The following is a 23100-nucleotide window of genomic DNA, read 5'->3' as shown; positions in this document are numbered from 1 at the left end:
ATCAACGAATACAGTAAAGTTTCCCACTACAAAATCAACGTACAAAAGTCCATTGCATTCCTATATACTAACAATGAAATCTCAGAGAAAAGAAATACAAAAACAATTACTTTTGCAATTGCAGCAAAAAGAACAAAATACCTAGGAATAAACTTAACAAACGATGTGAAAGACCTATATGCTGAAAACTACAAGACATTTTTTTTAAAAAATTGAAGAAGACAAAAAGAAATGGAAAGACATTCCGTTTTCATGGATTAGAAGAATCAACATAGTGAAAATGGTCATATTACCCAAAGAAATATACAGATTTAATGCAATCCCCATCAAAATCTCAAAGGCATTTTTTAAAGAAGTAGAACAAAAATCATCAGATTTGTTTGCAACCACAAAAGACCCCGAATAGCCAAAGCAATCTTAAGAAAAAAGAACAATACTTGAGGTATCACACTCCCCGACTTTAGCTTGTACTACAGGGCTACAATAATCAAAACAGCATGGTATTGGCAGAAAAACAGACACATAGACCAATGGAATAGAATTGAGAACCCAGAAATAAAACCACTTAAATATGGACAGATAATTTTTGACAAAAAAGCAAAAAACTTACAATCGAGAAAAGACAGCCTCTTCAATAAATGGTTTTGGCAGAATTGGATAGCCACGTGCAAAAGAATGAAACTGGACTGCTATCTTTCACCATGTACCAAAATTAATTCAAAATGAATGAGAGACTTAAGCATAAGACCTGAAACAATAAAGTGCATAGAAGAAAACATAGGTATTAAACTTATGGACCTTGGGTTCAAAGAGCATTTTATGAATTTGACTCCATAGGCAAGGGAAGTAAAAGCTAAAATAAATGAATGGGACTATATCAAACTTAAAAGTTTCTGCATAGCAAAAGAAACCGTTGACAAAATAAAGAGACAACAAAGTGAAGGGGGAAGATTTTTGCAAATAGTACCTCCGATAAAGGGCTAATATCCAAACTATACAAGGAACTCATGAAACTCAACAACAAAAAAACAAACAACCCAATTGAAAAATGGGCAGACGCCCTTAAGAGACATTTCTCCAAAGAGGACATACAAATGGCAAATAGACGTATGAAAAAATGCTCAACATCACTAATCATCAGAGAAATGCAAATAAAATCCACAATGAGATATCACCTCACCCCAGTCAGAATGGCTATCATCAACAAGACAAATAGTAACAAGTGTTGGAGACGCTGTGGAGAAAAAGGAACCCTCATACACTGTTGGTGGGAATGCAGACTGGTGCAGCCGCTATGGAAGGCAGTGTGGAGGTTCCTCAAAAAATTATGAATAGAATTACCATATGACCCAGCAATCCCTCTCCTGGGTATCTACCCAAAAAATTTGAAAACACTTATACATAAAGATCGTGTGCTCCAATGTTGATTGCAGCTTTGTTTACGGTGGCCAAGGCACGGATACAACCAAAATGTCCTTTATAGATGAATGGATAAAGAAGTTGTGGTATATATACACAATGGAATACTATTCGGCAGTAAGAAAAGATGAAGTAGGAACATTTGTGACAACATGGATGGATCTTGAGAATATAATGCTAAGCGAAATAAGTCAGACAGAAAAAGCAGAGAACCATATGATTTCACTGATATGTGGTATATAAACCAAAAACAACAAAAGAACAAGACAAACAAATGAGAAACAAAAACTTATACACAGAAACAATAGTTTAGTGGTTACTAGAGGATAAGGGGGTGGGGGGTGGGAGGTGAGGGTAAGGGGGATCAAATATATGGAAGGAGAACTGACTCTGGGTGGTGAACACACAAAGGGATTTATAGATGATGTAATACAGAATTGTACACCTGAAATCTATGTAATTTCACTAACAATTAAGTCACACCAATAAACTTAAAAAAAAAAGATCAAACAACCCTCCATTAACAAAGAGTTTCAAGTTGTTTTTAATACTTCCATATTTCAGTGTCTCTGTCAACGTGTCTATACCATATACATGCTTCTAAAAAGGGAAACCAAATTATCTGTGAATCAGGAAGACTGTAGATGGAACTGGAGATGGGGGTGGAAAGGAAATCAGAAAATGGTGATTTCTGTATTGCTAGGAGAATGGAAACCTGGCTGCTTCCAAATAATAATATCATAAAGATAACTGAGAATAAAAAAGGAAGGGGATTGTGGAGGTTTTCCACAGTTGGGAAAGATGTGTGGTGAGAAGGATTTCTTCAATATGACTCCCACCTGGGCTTCCTCCCACGGGATCGCTGAAAGGACTTCTCCTCCCTCCCTACCACTGCAGCTGACAAATATTTCTTCTCACTGTAGCTTGGTTTTTACAAGCCATCTTCTGTTTTCCCCAAAGAACAGGACCTTTGTCACTGTCGTGCGGGGCGGCCTGCGAGGTCTCAGGTCCCTCTCCCAACAAAAAAATGCAGGATGTGGCTAGGCCAAAAAGGAACACCCACAGAGCTGTAGGTAGGGGAGTCATACCACTATAGTGTCACTGGAGGCTGGATTCACACGACATGCGAACTGCTGTCAGCTTTTCTGCCTGCCAACTGACTGACTCCACTCGACTCACCAAGCAGGGTAGCCGTGGCAGTTATATCAGTGGCCAATTGGCTAACCGGCCACCGCTCACGGTCAACTAGCCAAAGCCAACGGCCATCTACTACCCGACCAGCACCTTTCCACGTGAGGCCAAGAGCCTGGAAACTGCTCTCTGAGGCTCTGTCTCCACACTCCACCCCTACAGGGTCTCGCCTCACAATCTACGCGACAAGCATCATCCACGAGGGTCCCTGTGCCGTATTAGCCTACAGGCACCTGACCACACAACACCCAAAAACTTGACGGGTAAGCCAGGGCCTTGGACCTTTTCCTCATTCACCGCCCAACCACGTGACTTCAGGTGGCAGAGAAGAGAGGGAGCTGCTTGCTCTAAATCTGAAAGAGAATCTGATGTTAATAAAATATCATCGACATAATGAAACAAAGCCACAGAGGATGGGCAATCCCACTGTGCCAAATCCTGGGCTACGAGCCCGTGACATATAGTGGGGCTGTGCAAGTATCCTTGCAGAAGGACTTGAAAAGTCCACTGCCGCCCATCCAAAGTAAAAGCAAACTGCTCTTGACACTCGGGTGCAATGTCAATGGAGAAAAAAGCATTGGCCAAGTCCACTACGTAGTGATATGTCCCCAGGCGGACAGTCAGATGATCCATCAAATCGTGAAATGAAGGCACTGCCGCGTGCAAAGGTGGTGTCACCTTATTTAACTCCCTATAGTCCACAGTCATTCGCCAGGTCCTTTCTGGCTTCTTGACAGGCCATACAGGGGAGTTAAAGGGACTGTGTGTCGGCCTCACAATATGTGCCTTCTCCAATTCCAATATTGTACGACCAATCTCCTCCTGCCCTCCTGGCAGGCAGTACTGTCGCACTGTAACCACGCACCAGTGCTGTGGCAACACTTGAGGAGGGTGGTGAGCATGCCCGCGTGTCACTGCTTTCACCACCCGGATCCGGAGACGGAACTCTCCTACCGACATCTGTAATCTGAGGCCATGTAGCACGTCCACCCCTAGAATATACTCCAGAACGAGGGAGACATAAACCTTGTAGGTACGAGGGGAAAGCCTTCCTATACTCAGTGGTAAGGAAACAGCTTTTACAGTCACAGTCTTTCCCCCGTAGCCATCAATGCAAATTGCTCGTCAGGGGAACAGTTCTGGTTTCCCATAAACGAGACTGCAGTCTGCGCCAGTGTCAACTAGGGCCAAAACCCTCTGCACAAATGATAAACAAAAACTCATAGACACAGACAATAATTTAGTGGTTACCAGAGGTTAAGGGGGTGGTGGGTGGGTGATGAGGGTAAGGGGGATCAAATATATGGTGATGGAAGGAGAACTGACTCTGGGTGGTGAACACACAATGGGATTTATAGATGATATAATACAGAATTGTACACCTGAAATCTATGTAAATTTACTAACAATTGTCACCCCAATAAATTTAATAAAAAAGAAAAAAAAAAGGCTCGTCATCTGGCCCCTGCATATTAGGGTTGAAAATAGCATGTCTCAAACCCATTTCACGGATGATTTGTGTAAGTTCTATATATGACTGCCATTTACTCACAGTGTCTAGCAGCTCGCCAGCCTGTCCCCATACTGTGCGTACCGCAGCAGTGAGCCACTCCATTAGAGAATGGTTGCCCTCGTTTTGGGCCAACCTATGGCAGTTCTGTAACCTTTGTCGCAGGGATGGATGCACTGTCACAAAGGCTAGCTTTTCCATCTCGCCTGGGGAGCAGAGAATGTTTTCTGCTCCCTCATCCCATAAACGTAATAGCCAAGCCGAGACTGGCTCTCCAGGGCGCTGTCTGTACCGCTGCCCAAGCACCTGCAACTCACTGGGAGTGTAAGGGGTGCAGGTTGTGAACTCAGTCACAGCTGGGTTGTCAGCAGCAATGCCCCTGGGGCCCAAAGGTTGCTCACATTTTACTCTTTGCTTCAAGAATGGCCGGGTTTGGGGGTTGGGAGCTACCCTGTCTCCACCGGCTTCCTCCACCTCCGCCTCAGAGTCTCCACTGTGGGACCCTTCTTCTAACAGGCAGACCCGGGCTGCCAGCGCTTCCAATCGGGACACCTGGTCCGGCACCTGGGCCATTTCATTAGGAACATTTTCCATGTTGAGACTCAAGGCCCTGAGGAACATCCAGCCCACGCGGCCGGCTGTAGCCTTCGCCTCCTCCAGCAACCGCTCAGAACCTGCAGGGCCCTCTTCACACTGGCCTGAGAACCATCCATGTCCTCCCACCTTTCCTTGGGGGTCCAACTCCTGAGAACACTGGCCACCGGACACCACACACTGTGTGGGGGCCACATGTCCTCCTGCCCAGAGTCAGACGCCATTCCTACCTGGTCGGAATCCCGCTTGCCGCGCCAGGTGTCTGAGTGGGTGGTGGCCTCGGTGTAAGATGTCCACAAACCTCGGAGCCTAAGGCCACAGCAGATTACCAAAATGAAGGCAATGCCTTCCATGGCCAAGAAGGTGGTGTGCCATCTGGAGGCTTGAGTCTCCCAGGCAGACCGTGAAATGAAGGCACTGCTGCGTGCAAATGTGGTGTCACCTTATTTAACTCCCTATAGTCCCTCCCATTCCCAGTGTCGCTCCTCATGGGCCTCCTGAAGCTGAGCTTTCACATGCACAAACCGCTCCACCATGCTTTGGTAGGTTGTGGCCAGCACTGTACCCTGCTTACAAAACTGAGCTTTTATACGTATAAACTGCTCCATTACCTTCCAGAGAGTTTCGGCCGACACCGCACCTTGCTCGCTGCACCATGTGTCACAAGTATCATGAGGGGCAGCCTGCGGGGGTCTCAGCTCCCACTCCCCACATAAGAACGCAGGATGTGGCTACGCCCAAAAAGAACACTCACGGAGCCATAGATGGGGCGTCATACCACTGTAGTCTCACTGGAGGCTGGATTCAAACAACATGAGACCTGCTGTCCGCTTTTCTGCCTGCCAACCGACCGACTCCACTCGACTCACCAAACAGCGCAGCCACGGCAGTTATATCAGTGGCCAATCGGCTAACCGGCCACAGCCAACGGCCATCTACTACCCGAGCTAGCACCTTTCCAAGTGAGGCCGAGAGCCTGGAAACTTCTCTCTGGGGCTCTGTCCCCACAGTCACATATAATAAAATTAAGGCTCCCCAAACGTGTTTTGATCTGATATTATGAACACCACTTGTACCTCCTTACAGGGCTTACTGAACTGTTTTTGAACAATGGTAATAATTAAGAAAGGTTAATATTGAACAGTTGTCACCCTTTCAAAAATGCCATAAGAAGCCCCTTTTTGAGTTGTAAAATAAGAAGCTAAATAAAATTCCTAATAGCTAAGCAGTCTAAACTTTATTTAGACTGGAGAATGCTCATTATGAGTCAGGCAACAGGCTGGATGGAAATTACTAATTAATTGAACATTATAGCTTTAAAACTCATTAACTCATCTTACTGCATATCCTGAATACATGCAATTTTCATGTTTTATTAAACTAATAAAAACACAATTTTAAAAGATTATTAATCAGGAGGTTAATAATCTATCTTCGCTATCTATCTTTAATCACCGAGGTGCTGTTGTAGGGTCAGGCCAATTTCAGATTTGCTGGAGCAAATAAATTTGTAAGCACGACATTTTATACTATGTGGTTTTTTTTTCAGTGTGTACTTTTTTATTGTACATTTAAGGAAGAGTTTGTTTAAATAATTTGTTTAAATCCTCACAAGATTTAAAAACATAATTATCATTATGAGTATAGTTACAATTCACATTTTTTTTTACATTTTTTAAAATTAGTTTCAGGTGCACAAGACAAAGTAATACTTAGACGTTTATCATTTATATCCCTCACACTGTGTGAACCCCCCTACCCCATCCACTATCCCTCTGACATTACACAGAGCCATTACATTTCCACTGTCTCTATTCCTATTGCTGTACTCCGCTTCTTGTAAGTATATACATATACATACACACACACACACACACACACACACACACGTTTGTGTATATATATATATATAAACTTGTAGTGTGTATATATGTGTGTGTATATATATATATATATATATATGTATATATATATATATATATTAACTTGTAGTTGACATTCATTATTGTTCAGCTTCAGCTTCAGGTGTACAGTGCAGTGATCAGGCATCTACATCATCCCTCAGGTGGTCTCCCTAATGAGACAAGTGTCCATCGGATACCCTACAAAATCTTTACATTATTCATTACGTTCCCCAAACTAATTTTCAAAACCCCGTGGCCATCTTGTGGTTACCGACTATTTTCTAATCCCCTCACTTTACGCTTATCCCCACCCCCCTCCCATTTAGCAACCCTCAGTTTTTCCTCTAAGTCTCCAAAACTGTATCTGATTAGTACACTCACTTAATTCTTTTCTTTAAATTCCACATATAAGTGAGATCATATGGTATTTGTCTTTCTCTGTCTGACTTATTTCACTTAACATAATGTTCTCTAGGTCCATCCCTGTTGTTCCAAATGGTAAGATTTCTTTCTTCTTTATGGCTGCATAATACTCCATTGTATAAATGTACCACAGCTTCTTAATCCAGTCATCTACCGATAGCCATTTCCATTGTTTCCATGTCTTGGCTATTGTGTATAGTGCTGCAATAAACATAGGAGTGTATAAAGTTTTTTGAATTAGAGTTTTGGATTTCTCTGGGTAAATGCCTAGGAGTAGAATTGCTGGATCATAAGGTAGTTCCATTTTCAGATTTTTGAGACACCTCCATACTATTTTCCATAGTGGCTGCACCAATCTGCAATCCCACTAACAGTGCAAAAGGGTTCCCTTTTCTCCACATCCCTGCCAGCACTTGTTGTTTGTTGATTTATTGATGATAGCCATTTTGACTGAGGTGAGGTGGTATCTCATTGTACTTTTTATTTGCATTTCTGATGGTTAGTGAGGTTGAGTATTTTTTCATATGTCTGTTTGCCATCTGTATGTCCTTTTTAGAAAAATGTCTCTTCATGTCCTCTGCCCATTTTTTAATTGGATTGTTTGTTTTTTTGGAGTTGAGTTGAGTTTTTGTATAAATTTGTGATAGTAACCCCTTATCAGATATATCATAGGCAAATATCTTTTCCCATTCAGTAGGATCCCTTTTTGTTTTATTGATGGTTTCCTTTGCTGTGAAAAAACTTTTTAGTTTGATGTAATCCCACATGTTTATTTTTTCTCTTACTTTCCTTGCACGAGGGGATACATCAGTAAAAATCTTACTCCGGGTAAAGTCTGTGAAGTTTCTAACTTATTTTCTTCTAGGAATTTTATGGATTCAAATCTTACATTTAAGTCTTTAAGCCATTTTGAATTTATTTTTGTATATATATATTATTTTCTTGTTTCTTTAAGGTGTAAGTAGGTGGTCCAGCTTCATTTTTTTGCATGTGTCTATCCAGGTTTCCCAGCACCATTTATTTAATAGACTGTCTTTACCCCATTGTACATTCTTGCTTCCATTGTCATAGATTAAATGGCCATATATACATGGATTTATTTCTGGACTCTCTATACTGTTCCATTGATGTATGTGTCTGTTTTTATGCCAGTACCATGCTGTTTTGATTACTGTAGCCATGTTGTATAATTTAATGTCAGGTATTGTTATACCTCCCACTTTGTTCTTATTTCTCAAGATTGTTAAGGCTATCTGGGGTCTTTTATGGTCCCATGTAAATTTCAGGATTATATGTTCTATTTCTGTGAAAAACATCATTGGTAGTTTGACAGGAATTGCGTTGAATATGTACATTGCCTTAGGCAGTATGGACATTTTAACTATATTAATTCTTCCTATCCATGAACAACGTATGTGTTTCCATCTATCTGTATCTTCTTTCATTTCTTTTTTCACTGTCTTATAATTTTCTGAGTACAGATCTTTTACTTCTTTTGTTAAATTTATTCCCAGGTATTTTATAGTCTTTGAAGCAATTGTAAATGGGATAGTTTTTTAATTTCTTTTTCTGATGTTTTATTATTGGTATATACAAATGAAACTGATTTCTGAATATTAATTTTGTATCCTGCTACTTTACTAAATTCATCTATCAGCTCTAATAGTTTCTTGGTGGAGTCTTTAGGGTTGTCTATATACAGTATCATGTCATCTGTATATAATGACAATTTTACTTCCTCATTACCAATTTGGATGCCTTTTATTTCTTTTTCTTGTCTAATTGCTGTGGCTAGAACTTCCAGCACTATGTTGAAAAAAAATGGAGAAAGTAGACAAATAGCCTTGTTCCTGATCTTAAGGGGAATGGTTTTAGCTTTTCCCCATTGAGTATGATGTTAGCTGTGGGTTTATCATATATGCCCTTTATTATGTTGAGACATGATCCCTCTATTCCCACTTTCTAAGGGTTTTTATCATAAATCGTTGCTGGATTTTATCAAATGCTTTTTCTGCCTCTATTGATATGATCATGTGATTTTGATTTTTCATTTTGGTAATGTGGTGCATCACACTAATTGATTTGCGGATGTTGAACCACCCTTGCATACCAGGGATGAATCCCACTTAATCATGGTGTATGATCTTTTTAATATATTGCTGAATTCTGTTCGCTAATATTTTGTTGAGGATTTTTGCATCTATGTTCGTTAGAGATATCGGCCTGTAGTTTTCTTTTTTTGTGGTGTCTTTGTCTGATTTTGGGATCAGAGTGATAGTGGCTTCGTAAAAAGTGTTTGGGAGTCTTCCCTCCTTCTGCATTTTTTGGAAGAGCTTGAGAATAGGTAATAATTCTTTTTTGAACGTTTTGTAAAATTCACCTGTAAAGCCATCTGGTCCAGGGCTTTTGTTTGTTGGGAGATTGTTGATTCAATTTCCTTGGTGGTAATCAGTCTATTCAGGTTTCCTGTTTCTTCCTGAGTTAGCCTTGGAAGGCTGTATGCCTCTAGAAAATTGTCCATTTCTTCCAGATTGTCAAATTTGTTGGCATATAGTTGCTCATAGCAATTTGTTAAAATTTTTTGTATTTCTGCAGTGTCTGTTGTCACTTCTCTTTCATTTCTGATTTTATTAATTTGGGTCCACTTTCTCTTTTTTTAATGAGTCTGGCTAAAGGTTTGTCGATTTTGTTTATCTTTTCTAAAAACCAACTCTTAGATTCATTGATCTTTTGTATTGTTTTTATGGTTTCTATTTCATTTATTTCCGCTCTGATCTTTATTATCTCCTTCCTTGTACTCCCTTTGTGCTTATTTTGCTGTCCTTTTTCCAGATCCTTAAGTGTGAAGATAAACTGTTGATTAGTGTTGTTTCTTGTTTCTTTAGGTAGGCCTGCAATGCTATGAATTTCCCTCTTAGGACTACTTTTTCTGCATCCCATAGATTTTGGGTCATCGTGTTTTCACTTTGTTTATCTTGATTTGTTTATCTTGATTTCTTCCTTGGTCTCCTGCTTGACTCATTCATTATTTAGTAACATGTCATTCAGCTTCCATGAATTGGTGTGTCTTCCAGTTTTTCCTGTAGTTCATTTCTAATTTCATAGCACTGTGGTCAGAGAAGACAATTGGTATGATTTCAATTTTCTTAAATTTATCAAGACTTGTTTTGTGGCCTAACATATGGTCTATCTTGGAAAATGTTATATGTGTGCTTGAGAAGAACATGTATTCTGCAGCTTTGGGGTGAAATGCTCTGAAAATATTGATTAGGTCTAAGTGGTCCACTGTGTCATTTAAGGCCTTTGTTTCCATATTGATTTTGTGTCTTGAAGACCCGTCCCTTGTTGTCAGAGGTGTGTTGAAGTCCCCTACTATGATAGTGTTACTGTTGATCTCTGTCTTTATGTCAGTCAATGTCTGTTTTATATATTTCGGTGCTCCTATGTTGGGTGCATAGATGTTTACCAGGGTTAAGTCTTTTTGTCGGATTGATCCCTTTATTTTATATAATGCCCATCTTTGTCTTTTAATATGTTCTTCATTTTAAAGTCTATTTTGTCAGATATAAGTATTGCAACTCCAGATTTTTTTCGCTTCCATTTGCATGTAATATCTTACTCCAACCCTTCACTCTCAGCTTATGTGTGTCTTTTGATCTGAGGTGAGTCTCTTGTATACAGCATATACAAGGGTCTTGCTTTCTTATCCACTCAGCCACCCTATGTCTCTTGATTGGAGCATTTAATCCATTTTCATATAAAGTGATTATTGATAGGTACATAATTATTGCCATTTTTAAATTTGTAATTAGATTGTTTTCATCTTTCTTCTATTTACAGAAGTCCTTTTAGTATTTCTTGCAATGCTGGCTTGGTGGTAATAAATTCCTTTAGCTTATTCTTTTCTGGGAAGCTCTTTATCTCTCCATCAACTTTAAATGATAGCCTTGCTGGAGAAAGCAATCTAGGTTGTAGGCCTTTGTGATCCATCACTTTGAGTATCTCTTGCCATTCCCTTCTGGCCTTCAATGTTTCTGTAGAAAGGTAGAGCACTGATTTCCTCCTCATGGTTCTTCTGGAGGCAAACCAGCTCTTCTTCAGGCCTTTGCTCTGCATCTACAGGGTGGCTCTGGCCGGGTCAGCTCGTCCAGCACCTTGGGCATACTGTTGATGTTGGCCTCCACGCTCATGTGCAGGGCCTGCTCCATCTCAAACTTGGTTCGGAAGTTATCCTCAGCCAGACGGGCACTGTCAATCTGTAGGACAATCCTGGAGTTCTTAATGGTGGCACCAAGTATCTTGTCCCGCAGCTCCTCAATGGTCTTGTAGTAGAGGCTGTAGTCTCTCGAGGGGCGGGGCCACTGCTTCTGGTACCAGTCATGGATCTTCACCTCCAGGTCACCGTTAGCCACCTCCAGGGCGCGCACTTTATCCAGGTAGGAGGCCAGGCGGTTGTTGAGATTCTGCATGGTCACCTTCTCGTTGCCCACCAGCAGCCCGTCGGACCCGGCCAGGGTGCCCATATAGCCGCCACCTTAGCCCCTGAAGGAGGACGAGGACACGAAGCAGGTGGAGGACACCAATACGCCGCATCCACCAGAGCCCCTGTGGATGCTGGGCGCACAGAAGGTGCCTCCCGCCCTGAAGCGTACGGTGCCACCGCCCAGACCCCCGAAGGACGAGGAGGCAGACGACTGGCCATAGCTGTAGAAAAGAGGAGGAGGCGAAAGAGGACGCTGCAATACTGGCCGGTGGAGTTGCAGTCGGCTGGAGGAATCTATACTATGTGGTTTTAATTTGGCTTACATTAATGCAGTGGTTTTGTGGTAATGGCCACAAACCTTGAAATTACACTCTTTTACTCTCACCTCCCCATCCCTTTATTAAATTCGGCTATGGGAGACTTTGACTCTAATACCAAAACCAAGAGTCAAATTTCTGTGATGGCCTTCTTTTTGAAACCATCCAATGATGTGACCCAGTACAGTGCCAATTCTTGAGTCCCCCTAATGGGAAATACTCTAAATTTAACTGGATACATTAAAGGCTGAATTCTGATCTCCTGCTCTTCACCTCCACTGGGAACAAGGTTTAACTTACGCAGGAAAGATTTAGGTCAGATGAAAAGATGGAATTAATATTTTCAACAAAAGGCATGTTAAGCATTAGACTGTGCTACTGACTGGGGAAACATCATCCCCTGAAAATCTTTTACTAGAATCAAGAGGGAAGATGGGGCATCGTCTGTTTTATCCCCTGATTGCAAGCAAGATCCCATGAAAATCATTTTGGGTAGTGAAGCTGCCTTATTTTTAAAGTGTTTTCTGTTTTTCTAGAGGACCAGATTCCACAATCTTCCTTAATAATCTACTTGAGATCCTGATGGTCTTCATGATTCAGAATTCATTTCCTTATGCTTAACCTAAATCTTCAAAGCTGCCGCTAATGCTCATTTCCTCCTGTGTTCTCATTGGTACTGATGCAGAACAGCTGGTGGCTGCCCTCCGCATAATAACTCTTCCTGTTCCTCTAGACAAAGCCCATCTCCTCCAGGCCAAGAAGTGGTGGCAGGACTGCCAAGAGAGCCTGGGTTTTTTTTATAGAATTAAAAGAGGGATCTTAAAGGGAAGGACAAATTAATGGAGAAAAATTCCACAAAGAGGCCGGCAGTTGAAGGTAAAGGCAATCTAACTGAGTTAGAAGATGAATGGAGATCTTTGAGTTTGCTTAATTTTGTAAAATAGTAGTGCTTCCAATTTTTCTATGTGATCTAGGTGGGGCATATAACCCCTTGTACAAAATAAAAAAGTTTATTGCCTAAAGAAAGGGAACTGGACCCAATGACCTTTCTTGTTCTAAAATTTGGAATTAACCTATACCTGACCCATCTTAGCTACTCCAAACATTATTGACCCAATTCTGAGGAAACAACTAAGGGAAGATTTAAGAATCCTTGATGTATGCCTTTTTACTAAGCCACATTATTAGTAACAACTCCCTTTCAAGAACACTGTCTCATACTTCAGGAAAGGAGAAAAAATATACCCTTGTATTTCCTCTAAAAGATAAATAAATAGACTCACTGCAAGTGACAGCACCAAAGCTGTGTTTTAGGCTGATGAATAGAAAACATTGGTTGACGGAAGGCAGGCTTAGACAAACAGATGAGATACATTTACAATTTCGTTTGGCAGTAAAATTTTAAGCTCTGAGATTTGTCAACTAAAGAACAAGAGAGATTTGTGTTCAATTCTTTTCTCAATTCCTGATCTCCCTTGCCCCATCTACATTCACCTTTCTGACACCAGAATTCAAACTGTTCCCCAATTGACAAAATGAGGCCATTAGACCAAATGATTTCTGATTTCACTTCTATGATGAAACTCTGCATTTATGAATGTAGATTGGAATTTTAATAGTCTTTCCTCAGAATCCCACCATATATAAGCCCTTCTGAATAGTCCCATACATTTAAATTAAGATGTCATTTTCTCAAACAATGATTTACTCACTGTGAAAACTTGGTGAACTTGGAAATCTCTCCTCGATGCCAAATAAGACCTTGAAAGTCATTGTAACCGCCGTGCCAGGAGGCCGGGGGCACTAGGGCTGAGTTAAAAAAGGTTGAGTTATATCTTAAACTGAGTATTAGCCCATTAGGTTCACTCTCACTATTGTAACAACCAGAAAAAAAGTGGCCTTGAAAGACATGTACAGAGAGAAGACATCAAATTACAAATTATCATTTTACTAGACTTGTTTAATAATCATTTAATAATTCATTGATAAGCCTATGTCCTGGGAGGCAGTGGGGGGTGCCCGAACTTCTTACAGGTTACATATTTTCTGCAAGTTCCCACTATTAAATGTCATTTATTTAATGCATATTTTCTGTAGTATTGGCATATTATCAATATGTGTTATAAGAAAAGATATTTAACTTGTTTTGAAAAACTCAGACATAGACTTGAAAGAAATCCTTAAGACAGAATATGTTTCAGTGGGCATACTGCATTGTGAACTCATTCAGAAAAAGCTTTTACAGACGTCAGTAACTAAGCTCTTCAACGGAGGCCAGGCTGAAAATGAATCCTCTCTCTCTCTCTCTCTCTCTCTCTCTCTCTCTCTCTCTCTCTCCCAACTGAAGCCCCTTGAAGCAGAAGTTAGATGATTTTATTTTTCCTTCTAGTAAATATATGCTTTTGTGTCAGACAAGCCAAAAGCTACCACAGTTGGAATTCAGTGAATGTCAATATTTAATCTGTCCCTTCCTTTTCCATTTTAAACCACAATGCACCTCTCAGCATGATTAATAACAACCACCCCACTTCTTCTCCCCAATTGACTCCAGCTCTTTTTGTTGCTAGGTAATATTTTCAGTCGACTCTCCTCCAAACACAGGGACGATGGCCTCCTGGTAACCACTGCTGATGGGCCTCCACACCACCTTCAAGGATAGCAGCATGGCAATTATTATGTCTGGGGCCAGCACGCCTGCTTCCAAACTGTGGGGTACGACCAGAGCCTTCTTAGAAAGTGGGGACCTCTTGAGTCATCCTGCATACAGATGGGAGGAAGCAGGGGCCCAACAGGGGATGCAGGAGGTCCAATCTAACAACATTCTTCTTCCTAAGGACCATGGCGGGTCGTGGCTTAAACCTCTGCCTCCCTTTGCTTAGTCCATGTACTCTTTTTCTCTAAAATAGCAAGGGCCAGTAGTGGACAAAGTCAAGATACTATGTTCTGCTCTCAGCCCTGCATTGGGATCTCCTGGTGCAGCACAATAAAAGACCATTGAATCTTGGCCTTCCTAAGTTTCTTCTTAAAGAAGAAAAAAATCTTATGTTACGAGCCTGAGAGTGTTCTATAATTTACTGAAAGGATACTATTCAAATATTGGACAATATTTCAAAAGCATTCAAAGCAATTCCCAACTAAGAATACCTTTCTTTGCAGAACATTAAGGACACCAAAGCCAGAAGCGGCAAGAGGCACACAGTGCAAAAAGAGGGAAAAATGATATTTTTGCTTTTACATAAATTATTTTTAGTAATTAATATTTCTAAGATCTAAATTACTCTCTTAATTTTTCCTAGTCTGAAAAGCTAACTCCATGGTCTAACAAAAATACAAAAAGAAACTTTATGATATTTTACACAGGATTACACTGTTGTGCAAAACACACAAATAAAGATTTAAATAATTGAAAAGGAAGACCAGAGTGTCAGGACTGGCCTTCAGATGAAGGGCATGCACATCCCTAGTATTGGTAGGCTTATGGAAAATGGTTTTAAAATTGCTTGAAAACAATGAAATTTGTTGGTTGTGGGCAACATTTCAAGGTGTTTAGAATACAGGGGTTATGTTTTAGGATTCCTCTCTATTTACCATACCCTTTTACTAGGGTAGAGACATTTGCTATGGCAGAGACATCCCCTACTCTGAGACAGGAGGAGTAGGTGAGCAGCGAGGATGGAAGAAATGGGGAAGGTGGGGCTGTGGCCTGACCTGGTGCTCCCACAGGGTGCCAAGATGACCTAGGTACTTAGGCATCGGCCAGAGAGCTCGGTCTTCTGGACAGCAGCAAGACGCCTGCAGGGAATCTTGAGTTTCAGGATTCTGGGCATGTCCCCAGCTCGGGTGTGAATTAGGTGGTCTCCATGCAGAGAGATTCACAGGAGGGTCAAATTTACCACACCCAACGTCTGCCTGGAAAAGAGCTAAAAGCCTGGGACACCTTCGTCAAGGCTGCTCCAGTCTGTGGGAGCCCCACCTCTGGGTAAGGTCAGATAATACTCCTCAGCCATACTGTGTCTTCTTCAGGGAATTCGACTGTCCTTCTGGGTCAGAGGAGAGGTATTCACTAAGGAGATGTTGTTTCCCAACAGATTATAAGAAGAGTGAATGAACAGAAGCAAGCTGGAATTAGGACACGGAGGAAGGGATAATCACTTTTGTTACAGTAAATAAAATAGATGTTCCACATGATTTTTACCTTTACAGCAAAAACAAGCAAAATCCTGGGCAGTGAAAGGGGTGTCACTTCATACAGTGGCAACTTGTAATTAGAGAAAAGTTTCTCGGGGGATTCTGTCAAACCCCAGAAACATGGGAGCGAAATACTGAGATTCACTTTCCTGAATGCCTCAGAGCAGGACACTCACATATACACCTCTGTATTTCTGAGTCTTCATGGTGTCTCCTTATAGTCTCAAGCCCTTCCTGACCATTCAAGGAATATAATTATAACCTGTTTCTGCCCAGACTTGGCATATGGTGGCATAGGTCTTAGAGAATGGCAAGCTGCATTTTCAACTCCTCCTTAAATGCTTATCTACCTTTATTAGCTCTGTTGTGAACCAATAGTGAATGGGAGGCAAAAACTACATGAAAGTAACATAAATTATCTATATTGAATTAATTACATACGTAAATACTTGTCAGGGAGACAGTATTACAGTGCTAGATACAATGAAGCAAGCTTAATAGCCATCTATAAATTGATGGAAACAAGTCTACGTCTCCCTCAGTGCTTAATGAAAACTTCTTTGTGGAGCACTGCAAATTCAGTGATCTAATAGTACCAACATGCAAAGCTCTGGAATGACAAGACACAGACCTTCACACTGTCACCTAATGGGAAAAGTACTATGTTGAGAAAGATCTTGGCCTCTAGTTCTAGATCTTATTCTTTGCCTGTAAAATAAGTATAAAACTCACCTTTGGGCCATTTGATATTAACCTTATTACTGCTTTATTACATCCTTGCTACACTTAAGTGTTTCTTTTGTTATAAAATCAAATGTTGGCATCTTAACTATGGGTTACTAAATTACACTTACCAACACCACATATCTTTAAAGGAAATTAGATTCAATGGTACCAGCAGTTAATTATTTCAAACATATAAAGTATCTTAAAAAGCAGCAAGTCAAACTTATTGCCATTCAATTTTAAATGTGTCTGTCTTAGAGCATCTCTCCAAAAGTCTCTGTCTTTAAGTTGGCATGCACACAAAAATCTACAGACTGATTGTGATGGATGCACTCAGTGACAGAGCCAGTGACGGTCGGCCGTTAGTCTTCGGTTCCAGAGGTTATCAGCTACAGACAGAAAAATAATTCTTGGAATGTTTAATTATCCCAGTTGCCTTACAGGTAAACATTTATAATAAATTATTTACTCAACCCCTCATCGTTAACTACACAGGACACTCTCAATGGTATGCAGCAGGTTGAATAGAGTCCATTGCCTTTCCCTAAGGGTGGGTCTAGATGGCAGCAGAGTGACCCCCTCTCCCAACCTTTTGGAGCTCAGGGATTTGCTCTGTTGTCAATATTTAACCTCTGAGAAATTCAGGATAGAGTCACAGAAAATTGTCATTAGAGAAGCAAGGCAGAATATCTAAAGGGAGGGGTGGTATAGGAGGCTTCATTCTGCCTCTCCCTGTCCTGTGTCAAGGACTGCAGTTTCTGGCACAGCCAAGATCTGGTAAACTCTTGGTTGTAAAAAAAACCCAAAACCCACTATTTCATATCCTCTGAAGAGAAAAGTACCGCCAGACGAGGGAAAGCACTTCTTATTCACTACATGACAGAACAGATTCTTAAGAGGCTGCCTCAATCCTGCCTCATGTCTTGGCTCTCTCTTTTCACGTGGCCCAACGGTCCTCATGGTGAGCAGACCCTCATCTGCACACCCTCGGACCAACCGCTCTAGCTAGTCCACATGGCAAAACATTATCCAGTGACCAAGGCCATACTTGTCAGGGAGACAGCAGAAAGTTCACTTTTTGATTTTAATATTCCTTTTTTTCCTTACAGAAACCATTCCTGGAAATATCTATCAATCATAAGATAAGGTAGGCTTAAGAGTGTTTTAGGCTATACTTTCTAAATTTTTTATTAAGGTATAATATACATATAGAAAAGCACACATATCACAAATTACAGTTTTTAGAAACTGAACATACCCATGTAAATTTTTTTAACTCGGACTATAATATTTTGAAATATAAATCTCACAAAAGGATAAAGTGAAAAAATGTTCAATTTTAATGTAGTTCACTTATTATCATTTCATAATAGTTGGTAACAAAGTTATAAACAAAGCTTAAGGGAATATAATCCCTAGGCCACATTAGGGCACAGTAAGTCATTCTGGGTACACTAGCTTTATACCCCATAATGATGAGTTACTGGCAGTCAGCACTTCAGGTAGATGGTGGATACCAGACACAAGTCTCGTGGTCTCTGGAGAACTAATGGCAGTTTTCTAATCATTACAGAGATTTAGGATGAGCACTCCACTTCACTTGGCCACATATCTTCTAAGTGGAGAAGATCTGGGTTTTATTTACTTTTATCATGAGTTGCTTAACAGAAGGAAAAGATATACGTAACATTTATTCATCTTTTAGCCATTTTTCTTCATGTCTGGCATATAATCCCCTCCCTTCCTCTTCTATTTCAGGTTCCTATAAGTCACTCAAATTAAAGTAGCATACAGATTCTATGGGTATTTTAATGCAGCATCTCTTTGACAACAGAGATGAGACTCTGACCCACACACTGGAAAAGGGCTGTTCCTATGGCACAATTACATGCCTGTTTGTGTTAGGAAGCCTCTCCAAGGAAGGCTCCATCCACGCCCTGTTGCTCTGGGAACTTTAGTACGTTGACTTATGAGTCCTGACAAATATTTTCAACCTACGTATCTGCTATGGATGTAACAGGGCACCAGTGCTCACATGTGAGTGTTTGTATATGAGTGTGCTGTGTACATCTGTAGAGAAGGAGACATAGGACATCAGATGAATAACACACCAACAAGTTCCTAAGTGATGAAAAATAACAATGATTCTATTACAAGTAAAAATACCTAAGGCAAACAGCAGTCAAATGTCTGCAGAGGCCTCACACCCCACACAAGTCCATAGGAGGTGCTGGACAATCAATGTTTTAGGCCGGTTAACAGAAATCGCTGCTAGTACAGTTGTCATGTGACCTATGTACTTCAGAAATGCACATGGAAGGGTGGTGGGAAGAAAGACTACAGAGATTTTGAGCCCTCACAACATTCACAGCATATTCCAATCTTGGTCCTCTTCCCTCCAAGAGAGCAGGGTTTGGAGGGCACAGAGGCACACTAAAGGGGGTGTCAGCTTTTCTTTAGTGGGTCCTGCCCCTGCATTGCCCTTGAATACTCTCACTGCCTGGGCATAAATGTAGGGATTAGGACTCAAGAGAAGAAAGTTGAAGCAAGAGCGATGATACACAGGCCGACAGGGAGGCAAGTGAAGGAAATGGGGCAAAGGCATCTTTGGAAGTCCCTGACAGTCTGGGAAAAGGATAAGCTTGGAGTGAGGCAGGTATGCTGGAGGGTTTCTTTTCCATGAGGTAGCCAGGTTTACCCTTTAAAAACCCCAGTCAGCTCATGTTTTTCCTGGCCCAAATCCCTACACTACCTTCCCCTTTCACTTGGAGTAAAATTCAAATTCCTCAGCAAGAACTGTAAGACCCTAACCAGGCCTCTGACCTCTGAGCCCCTCTGAGCTCCAGCCACTCTGGCCTGCTGGCTGTCCCTCCAACACAAGCATCCTCTTGCCTTACTCTTCTTTGTGCCTGGATGCTCTTTCATGAAATGGCCATGTGGGTACTCCCCCACTTGATTCAGCTCTCTGTTCAAATCTTGCGTCCTCGAAGACTTTCTCCACCCTCTGCTGCCAGCACTTTCTAGCCCTTCCCAGTTTCATTCTTCTCTAGGGCACCTGTAATCACCTGGCATTACAGTATATTTGTACTGTTTATTTTTGGTCTCTGTGAAGGCAGGGGCTCTGTTTATTTGGTGTTTTATCTTCAATGTTGAAGATATAGCAAGAGCTCGTGAAACTTATTGGATGAATTAAAGAAGAAATTAACAAATTAATTAATTAATGCATGCAGTTAGCCTATGGATGTTAAAAACCTTGACAATGAAATAAAGCAATGGCTGCAGCAGCAAGATATGAAGCTGATGCTGTGATCGGTACCTCTTCGCAAAGGCTTTGGCACTTCTCCCTAGTTGAGCAGGACTGCACCTCACCAGGTCAGGGGAGCCGGCTCTCTTCCTCTGACACCGTCTCCCTGTTCTTGCCATGTGGCACGGCCAAGAGGTCATGAAGGCTCTCTGAACCAACATGCCTTTGTACTTTTCTGATCACATCTCCACTCAAATAGCAAGGGCCTGAGAAATCCTTTAGCTCAAATGCCCACCTGCAGGACTTCCACAAGAGGAGTAAAAGGTGCAAGACCTAGCCAGCTGTGGCTCTCGGCCACCACTGAGAGCAGTGTGCCTTTTGCTATGCTTCCTGGAAATAGGAGGCAATTTTTTTAAGTTTCCTAAACCGTATTATGGTTGGGGGATGGAAGAGAAATGATCGTCCTCCTAGAAATTTTAATAAGGAAAGAAAACAAACTTCTTTTAAAACAGAATTACAAAAATTCAAATGTCTGATACACATGAAAAAGTCACTTAGTCATGTAGGGAATTCAAATTAAAGCTTCAATATAATATGTACTACCCACCCACCAGAAATGGCTGAATTAAAAAGCCAGACAATACCAAGTGCTATGGAATACGTGGAACAAGTAGAGCTATCATAACTCTGCTGGTCAGAGTGAAAATGGGAAGACCATTCGCCCCCAGAAATTTCACTTGTATATTTCTAACAAAACTGCAGCCCAAGGAACCTCTGTGGGAGGCTTGTCGAGTTCTGCTGCTTTGTGTGTGTGTGTGTGTGTGTGTGTGTGTGTGTGTGTGTGTGTGTGTGTTTGTATGTGACATTCATATTGATATAAAAGTAACCATTTTAAAGTGAACCATTTAGTGGCATTTAGTACAAGTATGTTCAATGTCTAAATAATACAGTGATTTTTTGATAGATGTACTTTTCTAACGTATATACTAATGCAATAGAAATTAAAAAAATGGAATGACAACATAAAAATGAGCTTTTCCCTTGCTTTCACTCCTTTAAAGAATATCTGTTTTGTAAACAGAGAGAAGGAGTGGGCAGGATTTTCTCTTTAGCTATCTCTGTGTCGTTTCTTCTTTCTCCCTTGTAGAATGAGCTTTTATAGCTTTGGGTTATATAGTCCCCCCCTTGTCTACCGGGGATATATTCCAAGGGCCCTAGTGGATACCTGAAACTGAGGATAGTACTGAACGCTAATCAACTTCTTTAACTTGGCCAGAAATGTGGCAGCAGTTTTTTCATCAGCAGATGCAGCCTCTCCAGTGCTTTTTATATTTTTCAGCCCAAACCTACTGAATCTGTGTAACCATCCCTTACTTACAGTAAATAGCTTGGTGACACTCATTTCAGGGGATTCCTTGCTTTCTGTGTAACACTTTGCCATAAATTGAAACACGTTTTCTGTTCATGTCTTCGACTCACAAATTTAATGCTTTTTTCACCTTACCTAAGCATTTATCATGCACTGTGGCTGTAGCTTTTGCTGTTTGACGTGCAACAGCAAAACTAGCACTAATTTATTTTTTCTTCTTCACAATTTCACGGATAGAAAATTGCTTCTTACCATAGATCTTAGCAATCTCAGCAGAGATTCTTTTTTTCTTTCCTTATTGAAAACTTCCACATTTTTCATTTAAAGGAAGCACTTCACAGCTTTTTTTTGGCATATCTGAATTGCCAGCATTATTTTTGCATTTTGGGACCGTTAATGAATAAGACTTACTTGAACACAAGCACTGTGATAAAGAGACAATCAACCTGATAATCTCGATGGCCACTAAGTGACTTAACAGGCAGAGAGTGTCTATAGTGTGGATACACTGGGCAAAGGGATAAGTAACATGCCAGATGGAATGGAGCAGGATGGCTCAAGATTTCATTATGCTACGCAGAACAGTGCACAATTTAAAATTATTTCTGGAATTTTCCACTTAATATGTTTGGACCATGATTGATTGCAGGTAACTGAAAACACAGAAAGCAAAACCACGAATAAGGTGAGACTACTGTACATCATCATCCCTTCTCCAGGATTACTTAGGGGTTTTCTATGCGTGTGACAAAACCCATCAGTAACATTTTCAGATGACTTTAAATTATACCTTGCTATTTGTTTTCACAATTAGCCAAGCTACTACATCTCCAATTCTGTGGAGATAGGAAATTGTTTTAATTCAGTAAGGGAAAACGTCATAACGAAGTAATAATAAGTAAAAATAAATATGTAGCTGTCATGCAGGGTGTCATGCGGGGTCTCTGGCCCTGCTCCCCACATAAGAACACAGGATATGGTGAGGCCAAAAAGGAACACCCACGGAGCCATAGATAGGGGAGTCATACCACTATATTCTCGCTGGCGGCTAGATTGAAGACACAGGAAGCAGCAGCCACACTATCCACAACCTGCCGTCTACTTCTCTCTGCTAACTAACCTCACCTGCTAGCTGCAATCCGCCATGCTAACTGCAATCCGCTCTTGCTAGCCCCGCCACCATCTTCTTGCTAGCCCCCATTTTTCTGCTAACGAAGCCATGGCAGTTATATTAGTGGCCAATGGCTCACTCGTTACAGCTGACGGCCAACTAGCCACAGCTGATGGCCATCCAATCACAGTTGATTTACTACCTGAGCCAGCACCTTTCCATGTGAGGCCGAGAGAATGGAAACTGCACTCCTGACTCTGTCCCCACAGTAGCAAAATTATTTTACATGTGAAAATCACCTACAATGTCACATAGCCCAGGGAACTATGTCTGCAATGTGCTAGTGCTTTTCACACTTGGCACTCACTATGCTAACAGTGCTCAGGGCCCTTGGAGAAATAATGGTATGTATTTAGTAACTATTTCCTTATTAGATGGTTTCTGAAGCCCCATGTGATTATTGTTTGGAGAGCAGATAACAAGGTTAAAATTCAGTTTCTAGGATTGCTTCTTAGTTTTCGATATTTCCAAGTGGCTGATACATCCCAGAACCATGGGTAATTACCAATGATCGATAGCTACTTCAGCAGAGGCAGCTTCTGCATCATTATAAAACTAAAT

At 41.0% G+C, this 23100-nt stretch overlaps 2 protein-coding genes across 3 annotated transcripts in view; both read right to left on the bottom strand.

The window, feature by feature from the left end:
- Positions 1-23100, bottom strand: part of LDLRAD4 (low density lipoprotein receptor class A domain containing 4) — a gene marked incomplete at its 5' end in the record, with an annotated part of 627426 nt that overhangs the window by 199598 nt on the left and 404728 nt on the right. The gene's annotated exons all lie outside the window — the stretch shown is intronic.
- Positions 7659-12830, bottom strand: LOC308509777 (keratin, type I cytoskeletal 19-like). Its single transcript, XM_081078287.1, has one exon. The coding sequence runs from the start codon at positions 11562-11564 to the stop codon at positions 11139-11141; it is 426 nt and encodes a 141-aa protein (XP_080934413.1). The 5' UTR covers positions 11565-12830; the 3' UTR covers positions 7659-11138.

Source organism: Rhinolophus hipposideros (genome assembly GCF_964194185.1).
Source record: "Rhinolophus hipposideros genome assembly, chromosome: 17".
Classification (NCBI taxonomy): Eukaryota; Metazoa; Chordata; class Mammalia; order Chiroptera; family Rhinolophidae; genus Rhinolophus; species Rhinolophus hipposideros.
Note: the sequence above shows the minus strand (reverse complement) of the source record. Positions and strands in the feature narration are given on the sequence as shown.